At 42.6% G+C, this 18,837-nt stretch overlaps 1 protein-coding gene across 1 annotated transcript in view; it reads right to left on the reverse strand.

Annotated features, from left to right (window-relative positions):
• POLK (DNA polymerase kappa) overlaps nucleotides 1–18,837 on the reverse strand; it is a 505,299-nt gene that overhangs the window by 213,124 nt on the left and 273,338 nt on the right. The window contains exon 5 of the mRNA XM_069223734.1: nucleotides 6,966–7,097. Coding sequence (XP_069079835.1) covers nucleotides 6,966–7,097 — 132 coding nt within the window. The remainder of the gene's footprint in view (nucleotides 1–6,965; nucleotides 7,098–18,837) is intronic.

An 18,837-nucleotide genomic window follows, 5' to 3' on the forward strand; every position in this document is an offset into this window, starting at 1 on the left:
CCCTGAGTTCCTGAAACTCTCTCCTCTATACCAATAATGCAGTCAATCGACTCTGAAAAAGTTGAGGATGGGCACACAGCTGTAAAGTCACAAAACTTTCTGTGGGTCTCTGAAGTAGAATCAGTTGAGAAGAAGTGAAGGAATGACACACCCTGCATTTTTGTAGCTGTAGGATGTTCTAGAGCTTTTCTCCAAAGGGTTAACTGATACAAAGTTAGCAGAGGTTGAAGGTACTGGGGGAAAAGGTTCAAACTAGCCTGAATCATTGTAGATATTCTATTTTTTCCAAGATGTAGGCAGACACAGGGCCAGACTGTTCCAAATATCCCTCAGAGAGTGGAAAGATAAAGCAAAGAGTATTGGCTGGAATGAGACACTGCTGGTGCTGCAGGGCTTGTGGGCTTAAAGGCGACAGCACCCATTTGTAAAACATTGGGGCAGAAAATTATTTTGTATGGTAATGGACATACACCTTAGACCTGAGTGCCCTAACTGTACTGATGTCTGGATCCCTAAGGTTGATTTTTGTTGCCCTAGGCAAACATGGGTCATGCCTGTGTGCCATGACATAGGTCTGTCTCACGTACTGAAAGTCTTGTTGGACCAGGAGGGGCGCCCAAAGGCTATCCTCACAATGCTGGAAAACTACTGCCTTTACCTGGAGTAAAGAGCACGGGCCTGGTGGTGGCAGCACACCATGTAGTGATCAGTAAGAGTGAACAGGACCTTTTTATCCCGCGTCTCTCCAGTGTGCTGAACTCACCCTTGGCCTACATCAGGTTGGTGTATAGTGTTGCACCGCACATGAGTGGCATATCTGTACTGGCTGTATGTGTACTTGGGAAGAGTACAATACAGGTATAATACCGTAGTGTGCAATGCATACATGTTAAATGTATGAGCTGGATGCATGTGTGCCTATCAGTGGTACAATACATGAAGAATACTGTGTATACTAGTGTGTGTAGGCTGTATACATGCATATGTGTAAATGTATGTGTGCCTTTGATGGTATGATATATGGAGGCCCCGAGTTCCATTTTGGGAGACCCAGGTCTGTATAGTAAAACGTGGAGAGGAGATAAAAGAATCTCCCAGACAGATTCCTGTAAGCTGGGTGGGATGCATCATGCTCAGGAACTCAGCTTGATTTGGAGCCAGTCAGCCCCAGGGGAACTTGCCTGTTAGTTAGTGCTGTGGCGCTGACATACTGTTGACTTTAAAATAGAGCTAGAGTAGACTTGAGACTCGGACTACTAATGGGGCTTGCCCCGGATGTTGTCTATAGCAAAAGGGAAATAACTACTAAAGCAAGGATGGAGGGGGAACCCAGACGACTGCTTAAAGAAATGCTAGAGCTATTTGTGAATGTCATACTTTTCTTGTGTTAAAAGCGGTAGAAATAGAAGTGAGTGAGTATTTGGTTTGACAATGATTTATTGCTGCTACTGCATACATTTTGAGTTGTTAGGCTAGGTTCCCTCCTCAAGGAAGCCTTCGGACTGCTTGGACCACGCTATTACTGAGGGTCAAGTGCTGAAGGGTTACTTGGGCCCAGTTGCTCAGAATCCATATTAGGACTATCCCCGGGACTTCAGGAGTAGAAGGCCTCAATCCCCGCAGTTGGGCCCAGTAACTCTGGCTTGTCCTCTGAAAGGAGTTCTAACATAAGCATTCAGGTATGTTATAAAAGAAATTAAAAGATTGCTTCAAAGTTTCTAATTGGTGTTTTTATAACATTTTTAAACATGTATAAAAGCGTTCTAAGATTCTCTTGAACACGTCACAATTATTTTAATTGTGATCACAAGAGGTTCCCACAATTTAGGAGCAGACCTTCTATGCTTCTCCTGAAATTTGTATAAACAACACTGCTCTGCCTGGTACTTTAAAAAGCATACCGACTCCAGAAAAGAAATTACAATAACATTTTTGTATTTGGGAGATACGGGACAACAGACTGCTGAGTCACTAAGGCAATACTTAGGCACAAAGAAACTATGCGATTCTGCAGCCACACAGTTTTTTTTTCTCCATAATTATGAATTTGACACAGTTGCCACATAATCCAGCATCTGCTGCATAATTTGCAGATTTTGACAAAAAATTTAGTTTAAACAGAGCAAAGATTACTGTGGATACCCCCGGCCGAAAGTTAACTAGTCACTTTTTCAGCTACTCTCCTGCAGCTTAATTCAAAGTGGCCCTGGCAATGCTGTCCTTAACTATTGCGTGGGCTGCAATAGTCTGAAGATGAGGGCAAATTCCTCCACACAGGCCTTAATGGATTCACAATAATAAAAGAGGGCCTTTAGACAAGAGAAATGATATGAAAAATATCTAATTACTCAATCAGACATTTTTTTGGCAAAAGCAGTTAACTTTCGCCGAGGATCAGAAAATAGCCAACAATTTGACGGCTTAAGTAAGGGACATACACTGTAGTAGCTTCAGGAGTGACAGCTTTCTAGGTTTTCTACAGGGTTACATTTACAAACAATTTATCTAGTGCCAAATGAGGATCTTGAAATTTTTACAAAATGAAGAATGTAAAATACACAATACTGCAAAGGAAAATGCAACTGAAAGTATCAACACAAAATTAAATCTACAAACCAAAAATCATCAAAAAAGATTAATCCTGATGCAATAGTACTGGCACTGAAGTAGCACACTAGGGCAAAGATCTAAAGGAAAATCCACTAATGAATGCGGACCTTATGTTAGTTGCAATATGAATAAAAGTAAAAAGAATTGGGGATGTTTTCCACAATAACCGAATTAATACATTTTCCAAAGAAGCCTGTAATGTGCTACTGGTAAATTGCTCTGATTACCTGGTACTATGGTCAACTCCACGTATGTTCTCATTAAAAGTTTACTGCGTTTAGTTCCTTTGACAAAATATATATTTATGTTTGATAAGCAGGTCTGCTTAAAACCTCCAGGCTCTAAGTACTCAATAATTGATGTGAAAGTTAGGCATTGGTGTCTCACAGAGCTATTACAATCAATGAAGAGAGGGGGAGAAAAGGTCTGCCCTGCCGCAATCATTGCTTTTAGTAAGCATTGTTTACATATTGATGAGTCAACAGTCACAACCGCTGGTTGATGGTTACTGTCATGTATGACGAAAGTGCGCCATCACACATTCTAAATGGCGCTGGACTGCTTTCAATGGCGTTGCAAGTCAGTGCTCTCACAGCAGCCGTGTTTTTGCAGGTTACATTAGTGCTAAAAAGTCGGGAAAATGACTGCAGCTAGTGCTGTTACAGGAATTGTGTGGCCATACATTTAAGAAGAATAAGTGACGGTGCAAATCTGAGCTGGCATCAAATTACTGGGCAGACACTAAAGGTTTCTGACGAATACTGCCGGTTTGTGTATGTACTGCAAAATCTTGAGTGATGTTGCAAATCTGAATATGCACTACGGATGTCTGCGTGATGGTGCAAATCTGAGTATGCTCTGTCAGTGATGGCGTAAATCTGAAGACGTAGTTAAGGCTTATTAGTAGATGAGCAAATCTATAATACAATACTGTATATCTTTGTAGGTTTTACTCTAGACAGTTTTGTCTAGCTGCGAGACCTAATGTTACCATTACATTTAAGAAGCATGGATCAGCCCACTTCAGACAGTGGCTTTTATGCATTTTTAATGGTTCGTGGCTACTTGGATGGGCCATGGCACTTTGAGGATGATTATATTGCCCCATTTGATTTCCCATTGGTGATCGCAGTCAAGCAGGCAATTTGACACGAATCTTGTAATTTAGTGTAAGTGTGAGTTATTTAAAGTACTTTACTGTCATGGTGTCATTATAATTGTTGGCTTAAGGCTTTTATGTTCAGGAACCTTGTCCCGTATATCTTTATGGTAGGCTTAGGCTTTTCATTAATCTCCCTGGCAAGTTAATTTATTTTATTTTGTTGTTTTAATAAACAAGTGTTTGAACCTGGAGATGTCTGTACACAAAGTAGAAGCATGTAGGCACATAACCTCTCTTAGGCTGCACCGAAACTACTGGTCCATTTTCAAAAGTATCTACTATGCAATATTTTACAGTTTATGCATTTTTAAATTACAACACATACATGAATGCCTGACTTTTTTTGGTTGAAGCCTACCAGAAAGCGCAGCTGTCTGGTTGCTAAAGACTTCTAGGGGACATTCTGCAAGCTGCCCTAAGAATGCATTTCGTCCACTGCTTACCATTGGTTTTACGGTTTGTAATTCATATTTGCTTACTTCCTATTGATTGGCTTTATTTGTTTTAGGCTGTGCAGTATGGCTATGCCTGAGGAGTATAGCCTATTTACTGTATTCTTCCACTAGGGCTCACTTTCTGTAAACAGAAACGTTGTTATTATCTTGTCACATTTGCTGTACATTCAAAGACAGAGGTCAGATGTCAAACTGTCTTCTGAGGGAGCTTGGTGTTTACTTCTCTTTCTCTGACTTCAAAGAGGATTTATCTGCCAACCTGAGGGTGTGAAAGAAAAGTCTTTTTTTCTAGCACACAACATTTAAATGTCTGAACATTTAACTGTGCAAATACTTCAGAATATATCAGAATTAGGAAAGCACAAAATGAAGCACTTTTTTGTAATTCCGAAGTGTGGTGGAACCAAATATTTTAATACTATCAAAACAATACAATGATAGAATTTTCATACATTATCATTTGTGTGCTGCATACTTTTATCAGTAAAACGATACGTCTGTGCAATTGTAATAGTCATTTAAATTGAAAATGTGTTGACAGTAATGGCAGTGCACTACCACACCATGTGTACTCCAACTCTATGACATTCTACTCCACTCTGTGCCACTCTATGCCCCTCCACTCTGTGCTCCACGTTCTCCATTCTAATCCACTCCACTCCACTCTACACCACTTCACTCTACCTCACTCTATGGCACCTCTCTCTCCATCACTCTAGACCAGCGGTTCTGAACCTTTTTACTTTGGTGGATCTCCACTTTATCATTACTGGAACCCGGGGACCCTCACTGAATCATTATTGGAATCTGGGGACTCCCCACTCAGCCATTACAGAAAGCTGGGGACATAATGTGTTAATATTATTTAATTTTGTAAGCATTCGCCCTGAGGAGGCTTCAGGGACCCCCAGGGGTCCCCTGACACAGGTTAGGAACCAGTGCTCTAGGCCACTCTACTTCACTATATGACATGCCACTCTATACCATTCCACAACACTCTATGACACTACTCCACTCTACGACATGGCACTTTACTCTACAACACTCTTTGAAACTCTAATCCTGTCTATGACAATCGACTCAACACCACTCCACGCTACACAATTCCACTCTATAGCACTTTACTCCACTCTATGCTATTCCACTCTACGTCACTCTACTCTGGCACACTACCCTTCTCCACTCTATGATAGTCTAGGCTATTCGTACACTATGACACTCAGCACCACTCTATGCCACTTAACTCTACTCTACTCCACTCTAAGACAATTCACTGATTGACAATCTAAGTTACTCCACTCTATGACCCTCCATTTTACCACCCTCCACTCTAAGCCCGTCCACCATACAACCCTCTACTCTACGACACTCTATTCCACTCCACAACACTCTTTACCCCTCCACTCTACAACACTTTACTCCATATTCCTCTGACACTTTATTCCACCCTAATCTACGCCACTCAACTGAACAATATTTCATGATACTCCATTCTACACCCCTACACTCTACAACACTTTACACGCCTCCACTCTATGCCCCTCCACAACACACTACTCCACTCTACAACACTCCACTCCACGTTACGCCACTCTACTCTGCGTCGCTCTGCTTCACTCCATAACCTTCTAGGACCCTCCAATCTCTGACGCAACACTCTAGTACACTGTACATTTCTACATGCTCATATACAACACTGAACTCCACTCTATGACACTCCACAACACCCTACTGTATCTCTGCTCAACTCCTTCCACTCCACGCCCCTCCAATAAACAACATTGTACACCACTCCACTCTACTCTACTCCATGACACTCCAATTCACTCCAGTCTACAACACTCCACCCAAAGCCACTGTCCTCTACGCCACTAACTTTTAGCCAAGCTAAACAGTAGCCAAGTTGGTATACAACATGGCTAAAACACATTGGCAAACCAATAGCTCTTGCATAGGTGAGATCCATTGGCTTTGTCAATGCTTGTTATAACACTGCTCCTTGAAAGTACAGCTTTTCGTTTGTCTGTGTCTGTTTACGCCTCATTTCTATATTGCTGTAACCCATGAGGTTGCTTTATTATTCCATGTATTTACTTACTGCCACAATTACATTATGTTGGTTTATGACTGTTTTGTTTAGAAAGCTCATATTTTTTATCATTATAACAGGCTAAGGCTATCCATTAATCTCCCTTGCAAGTTAGTATGTTTTACTTTGCTGTCTTAATAACATGTAGTTGGACTTAGAGCTTTTTTGTTCACAAAGTAGAGTCGTGCCTGCACACAGACTGTCTAAAATCCACTGTCACAAGTATTGACCATGCAATATTAATTAATTTTAAATTACCATACAAATTTAATCGCTTGACTCCTTTTTATGACACTTCGCTTTGGGTGCATAGTTTTTTTCCTCTACTATGATCTGTTCAACAAAGGGGCTCCACTCTTCTGTTCAATATTGTTGTAGCCTTCTATGTTGGTATGATATGATATAACTGGAATTTTCGACGTGGTTCAAATCTAGAGGAACATACCCCAAGATGCAACAAAACTATGATGCAGATAAGATGTAAGATGATGATGTTGTTAGAGAAAACTGTAACACAAAATCTCTTACGTTTTGAACAGATGACTGCACACACTTTAAAATAAGAATTTCTAGTTCACATAGTTCAAACACATGAGTTTCATTTTATTCTTAAAGGGTAGGCAAAAAGTAGAGAAATGATAGTACTTACTTGTTTACTCACATCTCGATACTTATCAAAGTTTGGAGGAACTATGGTCAGACCTGGACACAGTTTCTTGGCAATAAATCCAGGCATTGCAGCACGCACCCCAAACCTCCTTGCAAGATAATTAGAAGTAGACTTTAAAAAGAAACATAAATATAATTTAATTAATCCTGACACACTTTCATCAATGCTCTCTAACAATTTCATCAGTAAACATGGAATATGAGCCTGAAATAAGGGCTTGTTACAAATGGCCCCACACTGACTAAGCTGACCGGCAAGTTCCACTATTCCTGTATATAAACGTATATACTTCACAATTCTAGATACTGTTTATAACATAACCATCTGCATACACTTCTAATACAATCTTGTTACAGTTTACGACATGACTGTCAGCTTACACTTGACATAACATTAATCTAAAATCATGTCATGTCTAATCATGCCACATGTCTCTCTACAAGAAGTTCATTTACAGTAAACGTCCCATACACGGTCTTCCTTAAATCATCAATCTCAATTCATTCAGAAATGTCAAACTGTCATCTGCAAAGGAGATTAAGCAATACAATTCTCTTCTACTACTAACTCAGGTTTTAATACTTCTTTGCATCTGCAATAAAGGATGCACCATGGCAAAGGCTGGCTGGCAGAAGGGAACTCATCTAAAAAGGTTTATAAAAATTCTATGTGGAAGGACATGTCTCATGATCCCCAATGCACAGATGGATACTTCCCTGCTATATATTACCACCCACACTTTAAGGGATTATTGGTGAATGCAGATGAAAGGGGAACCCCACCAAAAGGTTAACAAAATGATCTCACCTTTGCATGGTCAGAAAAAGAGATGGGTGGCCTGGGATGAGCATTGCCTGATATTACCACAGCTGATTACATTGCTCCATCTGATGATTTGCAAGAAGTGCTCACATGGAGCTTGGTATGGGGTACCGCCCTGAGCTAGGAAGTTTGGTGTACCAAAAGCCTCTGAACCAAACCAACTGTCACTGTCTCCCTGGTCAAGAAGTCACTCACTCACTCACAGGCTGATGGCTATTACCCTCCCTAGGGGAGAGCAGGACTTGACCAGAATCAACCCAGGAACTGAATTCCTTTGAAGAGACAAAAAGTGAATTTGGGGTAGTTCACTGAGCACCCAAATTTGTGTAGTCTCTAGGGTTTGTGCGGCTGAGACATCCATAAGCACCACTGGAATGAGGCAGGCACCTACATATAAGTAAGAGAGGACTTTCTTCTGGCAAAGAAAGTTGGGTCAGCACCATTGTAAAGACCCAATGGGCAGCAGTGCGTCTTTTCCAAATAGTATTGGTTTGCCACTGTGCATATAGGTCGCCCTTGTTTTCTCTCATGACGGCCAATGAAAGTAGGTGTTCTAAAAGTCCACTGAGCACAACCAGTGGTTGTCCTAGGTAATCTGCTCATACCTCAGGCAAAGAATGCATTGTGATCTTCTGCAGGGAGATACACAGGTTTAGATCACAAAGGTTTATGATGGAATGGAGCTGCCTCCCTTTTCTCTTGCAACAATGTAGTGGCAACCGTATAGTGGCCACCATTCTCTGGGCAGGACTGGCTCAATTTAATCTAAACTGAGGAGCATTTCTCCCTTTTCCTGAATGTAGGAAGTTGGTTCTCTATATAATATTTCAAAGTAAGAAATAGAATGCACAGAGTCCAAGGGTTCCCCTTAGAGGTAAGATAGTGGCAAAATTAGATAATTCTAATGCTCTATTTTGTGGTAGTGTGGTCGAGCAGTAGGCTTATCAGAGGGTAGTGTTAAGCATTTGTTGTACACACACAGGCAATAAATGAGGAACACACACTCAAAGACTAACTCCAGGCCAATAGGTTTTTATATAGAAAAATATATTTTCTTAATTTATTTTTAGAACCACAAGTTCAAGATTTGAAGTAAATACATAAAATGCAAAGTACTCCACACAGGTAAGTTAGGAACTTTGAATTAGAGCAATAACATATACAGTTTTTGGTAAAATGGCAATAAGCTATTTTAAAAGTATACAAAGTGCAAAAATCACCAGTTCCTGGGGGAGGTAAGTATTGGTTAGTTTGTCAGGTAAGTATAGCACTTACAAGTCTTAGTTCCCGGGCATAGGCAGCCCACCGGTGGGGGTTCAAGGCAACCCCAAAGTTACCACACCAGCAGCTCAGGGCCGGTCAGGTGCAGAGGTCAAAGAGGTGCCCAAAACACAGAGGCACCTATGGAGAACAGGGGTGCTCCGGTTCAGTCTGCCAGCAGGTAAGTACCCGTGTCCTCGGGTGGCAGACCAGGGGGGTTTTGTAGAGTACTGAGGGGGACACAAGTAGGCACACAAAACACACCCTCAGCGGCACAGGGGTGGCCGGGTGCAGTGTGCAAAGCAGGCGTCGGGTTTTGTATAGGAAACCATGGATGGACCCGGGGGTCACTCTAGCGGTGCAGGCAGGCACAGGGGGGGCTTCTCGGGCCAGCCACCACCAGTGCTAGGCAGAGGGTTGCCTGTGGGTCACTCCTGCACTGAGGTTCAGTTCCTTCAGGTCCTGGGGGCTGCGGGTACAGTGCTTGGTCCAGGCGTCGGGTCCCTTGTTACAGGCAGTCGTGGTCAGGTGGAGCCTCTGGATTCTCTCTGCAAGCGTCGCTGTGGAGGTCCAGGGGGGTCTTCTCGGGCTACTCACAGGGTCGCAGTCGCCGGGGAGTCCTCCCTGAGGTGTTGGTTCTCTGGATCTGGAGCCGGGGGAGTCAGGTGCAGAGTGTGAAGTCTCACGCTTCCGGCGGGAAGAGGGAGTTCTTTAGAAGTTGAAGAGAAATTGCAAGTTTGTTGCAGGTTGTTGAGAAGAGCCGCTGCTCACAGGAGCTTCTTGGTCTTGGGGGTCAGGGCAGTCCTCTGAGGTTTCAGAGGTCGCTGGTCCCTGTTGGATGCGTCACTGGTTGCAGGTTTTTGACGCAGTAGGCAGGCCGGTAGGGCTGGGGCCAAAGCAGTTGTCGTTGTCTGTCATCTCTGCAGGCTTGTAGGTCAGCAGTCCTTCTTTGGTTCAGGTTGCAGGAATATGATTTCCTGGGTTCTTGGGTGCCCCTAAATACTAGATTTAGGGTTGTGTTTAGGTCTGGGAGGGCAGTAGCCAATGGCTACTCTCCTGGAGGGTGGCTACACCCTCTTTGTGCCTCCCCCCTGTGGGGAGGGGGGCACATCCTTAATCCTATTGGGGGAATCCTCCAAAACTAAAATGGAGGATTTCTAAAGGCAGGGGTCACCTCAGCTCAGGGCACCTTAGGGGCTGTCCTGACTGGTGGGGGACTCCTCCTTGTTTTCCTAATTATCTCCTCCAGCCTTGTCGCCAAAAGTGGGGGCAGTGGCCGGAGGGGCAGGCATCTCCACTAGCTGGGATGCCCTGGGGCGCTGTAACAAAGGGGGTGGTGTTACAGTTCCTGCAGGGGAAAGTGTGTTTCATATTTTATTTTTCTTACCCCACATCTGAATGGTTAGTGTCTGTTAACCCTTTCTTGTATTTTTGGAAAGAAGCCCAATTTGGTATTGTATGCGACTGATGTCGCAACTCAGTCAAGGTGCTCAGCCCAGGCACCCCGTGTAACAGCGATGGAGTCATGACTTCACACTGGGGTTTGAAAATGTATTTATCATTGTCTTACTGTCATTTCTCAGGTACATTTAACCACAATGAAGATAGTGAATTGGAAAATTATTTTTTTTCAATAGCTACTGTACCAAAACCACTCTTATTTGAAGTTTTTAACTATGCTTTTTTACTAGCTGCCCTTCCCCCACACTCCTTCACCTCAGCTGTCATAGCAACATCCCTTAGAACACTTTACTGTACCAGTAGTTCAAAAGTTCACAGCACTTTCTGTAAGCAGCATACTAGCTTCAAATAATTGTTCTGCCCTAGGTGTGGTTGACTGTTTCAGAATGTAAGCATATCCAAGATAGCATTACTTCTTTGTGAAATAATCAGAGCCAATCACAGATCTACTAAGATAATGTTTTAAATCACTACCTATTTTATCTACCAATGTATTTACAACATCCAATGAAATTTGTGGTTTTAAACCAGCTGCTGCCTTCCATTCTAAACACCTAAAACTTTGAAAACCTTTTCATTCAGCTGCAGCCTTCGCCTGTCTGCTACTGCTACTTCGCTTCAAAATGGTTATAGTGTTGATTGTAGGTCATATCTATGTTTTTTTGGCTATTGAGTATGCTGGAAAGAGTGGCACTGACAGGGACCTGGATTTGCCTAATGTGGATATTGCTTGGTTGAAAGCATTATGGATTACCAACATTCAGACCTCATGATTGTGCACTGTGCTGGTAATGACCTGAGCACACTGACTGGGGTAGGACTAGAAATGCTAATGAAGGATACCTTTGGTCAGTTAATGAAACTTTTCCCCTCACACTGCCTTGATGTTCTCTAACATATGCCAGCAGCAGAAATAGAAGTGGTCAACTGAATTTTGTCCACATATAGACAAAGCCGGGAAACCTGTTAACAAAACGGTTTCAGCATTCCTCAGAGACATGGGTTCTATCTACAATAAAAACCTGTGCTTTGAAATGCACGGGATATATAGAAGAGATGGTGTTCACTTCACAGACAAAGGCAACAGGGTGTTTCTAAGCAACTTAAAACTCTGCATCCACTCATATGTGTATTAATCATATACATACAATAAACACAAAGGTTCTTGTTAGAGCCATCTGATTTCCCAAACACTATTTAAATTTCAAACAAAATCTGATTTCTTTTAACAAAGATTTTGGAGTCATGACTCAGTGGTGGATTCACAAACCAAAAGCACACATTCAATGCACAACACCAAACTTATTATTCATATGTCTTTGTTTCACTCTCTCCATGTCCCAATACATTTCTGAATAGCTAAGTGGAAGTCTAATGGGGTCTGTGAATGGGTGAATGAGTGTCTGAGTGACTCTCTGAGTGGGTCTGTGAGTGGGTGTGTGAGTCGTGGAATGGGTCTGTGAGTGGGTGTATGACTATCTGAGTGGATCTGTGAGTGGGTTTATGACTCTGAGTGGGTCTGGGAGTGTGAGAGGGTCTGGGTGCAAAAGTCACTGAGTGGGTTTGTGAATGAGAGCGTGAGTGTGTGAAAGAGTCTGAGTGGGTGCGTCAGTCGGTGAGTGGGTCTGTCAGTGGGTACGTGAATCACTGAGTGGCTCTGTGAGTGGGTGCATGAGTATCTGTGTGGGTCTCTGAGTAGGTGTTGGGTGTAAGAGTGGGTCTAGAAGTGGGTGTACGAGTGTCTGTGTGGGTCTGTGAGTGGGTAAGTGACAGGCTGAGTGGGCAGTTGGTTAAGTATCTGAGAGTCTGAGTGGTCATATGAGTAGCTGCTTAAGAGTCTGAGCGGATCAGTGAGTGGGTGTGCATGTCTGAGTGGGTGCATGAGTCACTGAGTGGGTCTGTGAGTGAGGGTCTGTGAGTGGGTCTGTGAGTGTCTGTGAGTCGGCGCATAAGTGTTGGAGTGGGTGTTTGAGAGTGTGTGTGTCTGAGTTGGGCTCCATAAGAGTTTTAGTGCTTGTTTATTTTCATGTTTCTTATAATCTTGCTGAAACTGGTTGCACTGATTTTCCATTATGAATATTATGTGGAAATACTAGCATGCATCAAAACATTTCACTGGATGCTGCTTCAAAGAAATGGTACCTAAAATTTCACACCATTTTCCTGGTTGTATTTTTTAGTGAACATTTTATTTTAAAAGCAAAGAATTGTCAAACATGGTTTCAAGGTTCTGCAAATATTTGCATCTAATCAGAGAGCTTTCTGGGAGCATTACATGTAGCCCCACATATTTAAACTTTGCGAAGGTGTACACTTTTTTTACTCGGAGCCACTGTCATTAAAGCATTCCAAGCTTACAACATGTATTTAGAGCGCCCGCCCTAATAATAAAGGGTTTGCATTAATGAACCATAAATACAAGCTCAAACAGCATTAGTGTATGGACACAAGTATTACCTCAACTGCAGGCAATTCCCTTCTCTGCTCCATAATGTGCTACTGTGAACTGGCAGCCAAAGGGTTTGTGCTGCAGGGGGTTGGGCCTGCTTGTCCCAAGGACAAAATAAACATGAAAACTTGTTGTTCCTTGACCCTAACCAATATGCCCTGGGTGTAGGGCGATAGGAATTCCACACCTCAAGGATGGAATGGATTTGATTGGGTTGGACTTGATTTGAGTGGGTTAGATTGATGTGGAATGCACTGGACTAGAGTGGGGTGGATAGGACGACTAGAGTGGGGTGGATAGGACTGGTGTGGGTTGTGGGAAGGATTGCAGCAGATTGGATTGGGGTGAGATGGAGTGGGGTGGATTGTGGTGAATTGAAGAAGGGTCAAATGGGATTGAGGTGGGGTGGATTGGATTGGAGTGGGGAATATTTCTTTGGATTGGAGTGGGTAGATTGTTTTGGATTGAGTAGGGCAGACTGGAGTGAAGCAGATTGTTTTGGATTGGAGTGGGGTGAATTGTTTTGGATTGGAGTAGGACAGATTGGAGTGGGGCACATACTTTTGGTTTGGAGTGGGACAGATTGTTTTGGACTGGATTGGGGCAGAATGGTTTTGACTGGAGTGGGGCAGATTAATTTGGCCTGGAGTGGGGCAGACTGAAGTGAGGCAGATTGTTTTGGACTGGAGTGGGACAGACTATTTGGGACTGGAGTGGGGTAGATTACTTTAGATTGGAGTGGAACAGACTGTTTTGGATCGACGTGGGGGCAGATTAGAGTGAGGCAGATTGTTTTGGATCGAAGTGGGGTAGACTGGAGTGGGACAGATTGTTTTGAATTGGAGTGAGGCAGACTGGAGTGGGGCAGATTGTTTTGGATTGGGGTGGGGAACATTGTTTTGGATTAGAGTGGGGCAAATTTTTTGGATTGGAGTGGGGTAGATTGTTTTGGACTGGAGGTGGGGCAGATTGTTTTGGATTGGAGTGGAGTGGGGCAGATTATTTTGGATTGGAGAGGGGCACATTGTTTTGGATTGGAGAAGGGGAGACTGGAGTGTGGGGCAGGCTGCTTTAGATTGGAGAGGGATGTTTTATTTTGGATGGATGCAGGGCAGATTTTTGGGATTGGAGTGGGGCAGATTGTCTTGAATTGGAGTGGGAAAGATTGAAGTGGGGCAGACTGGAGTGGGGCAGATTGTTTTGGATTGGAGTGGGGCAGAATGGAGTGGTGCGGATTGTTTTGGATTAGAATGAGGCAGATTGTTTTGAACCGGAGTGGGCAGATTGTTTTGAACCGGAGTGGTCAGATTTAACTGGGGCAGATTGTTTTGGACTAAAGTGGGGAACATTGTTTTAGATTCAAGTGGGGGGGAGACTGGAGTGGATTGTTTTAGATATGAGTGGGGCAGATTGTTTTGGACTGATGTTGGGCAGATTGGAGTAGGGCAGTGTGATTGGGATTGGAGCTGGGCAGACCGTTTTGGATTGAAGTGGGGAAGATTGTTTTTTATTGGAGTGGGTCAGATAGCTTTGGATTGGGGTGGGGCAGATTGGAGTGGGGTGGGGAGTAGATTAGGGTGTATTGCACAAAGCATAATTTTGGAAATTACAAATAGGAAAGAAAAAATGTCACTTTGCAATATTTAGAACAAGATAATCGTCAACTTTTGAGAACAGCGCACAAGAGAAAAAACAAAACAAAAGTGCAAAAAGAGAAAAGAAGATTTGGCAAAAGAAAAAAAAACTATATAAAAAAATATATATTTTTTTGTTTGCCCTTCTAGGCACGTTTTTGCTAATCATGTCCCTTCTGTTTGCAGGGCCGTAGAAGTAAAAAAGAAGTACCTTGATCATAGTGGGAGTTGCAGACGGCACTGATTAAGTCGAATCAATCAGTGCTTGGTCTATGGTCCACAGATCAATTAAGAGGCTGTAAAGAAGGGTGCTAGGCAAGCAAACAAATGGTAAACAACGGTGGGGCTCCAAGCCCTTTTTAGTTAACAACAGAGTCTAGCATGCAAAATGCATGTGCTAGCGAATGCTCTTGCAGGCTCTACTCTAAAAACTTTTATATAAACAGGCAAGACTTTATTTCAGTTTTAACTTAAGTTAATGAAAGGAAGACTGTAGGTTGTCCTGCAATCTTAACTTTTGGAAGACCTTAATTTTTATAGACATCTTGCAGCAAAACTGTATAAATAAAGTCTCTGCAAAATTCAAAATTTGTATTTCATTAACACACAGAATCGTTTCACCTTAGTACAACTAATTATATCAGTGCATTGAGAAGTATTTTTTTTTAAAGTGATAGTTTTCAAACATGAATTTAGAAACATTGCTTACCCCTCCCCACACACCCAATGGTGAACTAAGAGGCAAGTCACTTGTAATGGGCACTATTTGGGTGGCCTGTGCTCGTATTGTACACAATCAACAGTATAGTTTATTAAATCAAAAGCAGGAGAAGGTTTTATAGCGCACATCCTAAAGTCATGTATTTCAAGGACCTCTTGTATGTGATACTGAGGAAAAAGGCAGGAAAGTGAAATAAAACAATTACTGGGAATCACACAGTTTGGTAAAGTGAGGAAGCCAGGATTAAACCCAGGTTTTCTGGTTTCACATTCTGCAGATCAGCCACTAGATGTATATACTTTGCATTCCCTACACCCACCTTAGTTTAACCCCACCTCCCAGGAACTCACCTTCGCCTGACCGTCACTGTGCTCGCATCAATGCAGCCCTCACTGACATCACAGACTAAGGGCCTGATTCTAACTTTGGAGGACGGTGTTAAACCGTCCCAAAAGTGGCGGATATACCACCTACCGTATTACGAGTTCCATAGGATATAATGGACTCGTAATACGGTAGGTGGTATATCCGCCACTTTTGGGACGGTTTAACACCGTCCTCCAAAGTTAGAATCAGGCCCTAAATGTTTTAGCCCCTGGGAAAATGTTAGCGAGTACCCATTCCCTAGACCAAGCAGTTGAAGAAGCAATTCCAAGAGTAGCAGGGGGCTCAGATGGCTTCACACCTCTCATGTACAAAACACTGTGCCATACAACAGCCATCCCCTTAACAGGCCTGTACAACTCTTATCATGATTTCAGGAACCCTTAACAGGCCTGTACAACTCTTATCATGATTTCAGGAACCCTAACATAGTCCATGCCGGAGATGTTAATTTCAGTAATAGCAAAACCAGGGAAAAACCTTTGAATCTTCACTAGGCCAATTTCGCTACTAAATGTAGATGCCAAATTACAGGAGTACTGACCTGCAGGCTAGTCCTCGATGTCTGATTTGGCTGACCCAGATCAATCCAGGGTTTCCAGCGATGAGGCTTTAGCAATACCATAAAAAAGAGCTCCACATAAACATCATCAAAAGAACCACTAAAAATGCACTGCTGTAAGCAATGAATGGAAAGGCAGCTTCTGATAAAGTACATTGGCCCTATTTAGAAGAAACTTTAAAAGGATTCCGCTTCGGCCCCAAAACTTTAACCTGGGTATCCTATTGATATAATTACCTGTGCATAAAAATTAGAGGCAACAACACGTACCTACAACCAATATACTTCTAGAGAGGCATAAATCAGTGATTAATTCTCCTGCCTACTATTGCTTTATATATAAAAATGATGGCAGAGAGGATAACAAGCAATGGAAATATCAACATGGTAAAAACTGTAAAGTTAACACATAAATTGTGTATTACGCTGACAATGTTCTAGTTTCGCTCATCAATTCAGCTCATTCTCTCCTGGCCTTGACAGAAAGAATGAAAGTATTAGGAGGTCTACGGGTTTAACCGAAACCTAAAAAAAAAATCACTATTACGGAATATTAAAACCCCCAAAAGATGAATACCAACAAATACAGAGGCACTTCAGCTTTGTGTGAAATGGCTATCATAATACCTGGGAGTGCAACTGTCAGCTCCGTCAACCATCACAGCACACACAGACTACTCCAATCTCCTCTGCACAACAAGAAAAGACGTCCAAACAAGTCTCTCATGGCTGGAACGGAAAGCAGCTATCAAAATGGCCATTTTACCAAAAATCATATACACACTTCAGGCTCTCCTGCTACAGCCTCCAGTACATGCCCAATAGAAGGCACTGTTGATAAGTTTATCTGGGCTGGGGAAAAACTCTAGAATGGCTAAACACCTAGCTCAGTGCTACCGGGACAAGGGGTGGATTGCCATCCTAATGTAATTAAGTATTGTCAAGTGGCGCAAGTAAGATACGTGGCCAAATGGAGTAGAACCAAATCGAAAAAAAAACTGGTGTTTCATCGAATAACTTACAGCAGGTACTCATTATGGAAAGGTCTATGGCTACCCAAGAAACAGTGGGCCTGGGCCTTTATCCTACTCCAGTGATTAAAACAACACTGGCAGCATGAGACAAAGTTACAGTGAGAAACGGACTAACGAAATTCCCTTCTACGCTTACCCCTATTAAGAACAACTTGGACGTTAGCCCCTGCCTGCAAAGAAGACAAGTACGCCAATTGAAGGTAAAAAAGAACGGAAACAGATAGGCAATTTCTCTGACACCTTTGCTCTCTTTGGGAGTCAAATCTATGTAGCACATAAAATGCAACTACAGTATAATTAAAGCAGAAACATTGCCTACAAATCAGATACTGGGTACTGCACAGCTCAAAAAACCTCCAAACCTATAGACCACTAACAAGTTTTGAAAAAATTGATAATTACAAAAGAAGGAAACATTTTCCTGCCTGAAAAGTACTAGCTTTTTGTACACACACACACCCTCTTGACAGATCACCAAGTCAGGAAGGATGGATGCAGAATTAGGGAAAATCTACTGCAGTACATGGGGAGATATTTACTGGAGAACAAGATCGACCACCAAGAGCGTAAAAGTCATGGATACCCTCATGAAAATTCCCACCTATTGGTACTACACCAAGAGATAATAAACAGAGACCCCAGCAAATGGTGCCATTGCTGAGGAGACTTTGGGCTTACTGGTTCCCTCCTGCAATCTTCAAAGTTCAAATTCCCAGGTTCCCAGCATGCATAATATTGGGCCTATGGAGCAGGCAAGCGTGCTTACTGCACTCAGGCAGGGAAAACAAATCACAGGAGCCCTTTGTGGAGCAAACCAGGTTATCATTGCTCAGTGGGGAAATGATACAACCAGGAAGCACAGATTACAATTTTACTGCAGCTGGGAACACATGGATGGAAAAGATCCCCATGAATATAGAACAAGAGGTGGGAGTTTTGGAAAGATATGGTCACCCGTCAAACACTTCCTGTCAGAGTAGTTAAGGAACCTCACATGACCCAAACATCTTAGAATGCTGCTAATCACCAGACAGGGGCAAAGAGCAGGTACTGCATAAAAGACAACACAGACAACAAAGGACAAGACAGTGGAGACCCAATGTTAGTAAGGAGGAAGAAAGATTAAACTGAAAACCCCCTCAACATTATTACAAATGATCAATTTATAAAGTTATATCAGGCTTATACATGTGCAAGAAATGCTGGTTAGATTACGCAGTTTATTCCGCAGGGGCCTGGGGAAAGGGAATGTTCGTTATCCATATGGTTATGTTTATGAAAATAAATGACACGCCCTCACCAACCAGCTGATGTAAACAAGTGTATGCGTAAGCCGAGACATAACTTTAATGAAAAGAATTGACTGAAAAAAGATCTTCTGCCAGTGCACACCTACGCGAACGGCAGTGACATGTTCAAATTTCCTCAACTGTTTAATTATTCAGACAGCAAGTTTTTGAAACTATAGCAATTTGCTTAGACAATCAATGAATGGGCCATACAAGAAGCCACAATCGCCACAAT

This window comes from Pleurodeles waltl, chromosome 1_1 (genome assembly GCF_031143425.1).
Source record: "Pleurodeles waltl isolate 20211129_DDA chromosome 1_1, aPleWal1.hap1.20221129, whole genome shotgun sequence".
Classification (NCBI taxonomy): Eukaryota; Metazoa; Chordata; class Amphibia; order Caudata; family Salamandridae; genus Pleurodeles; species Pleurodeles waltl.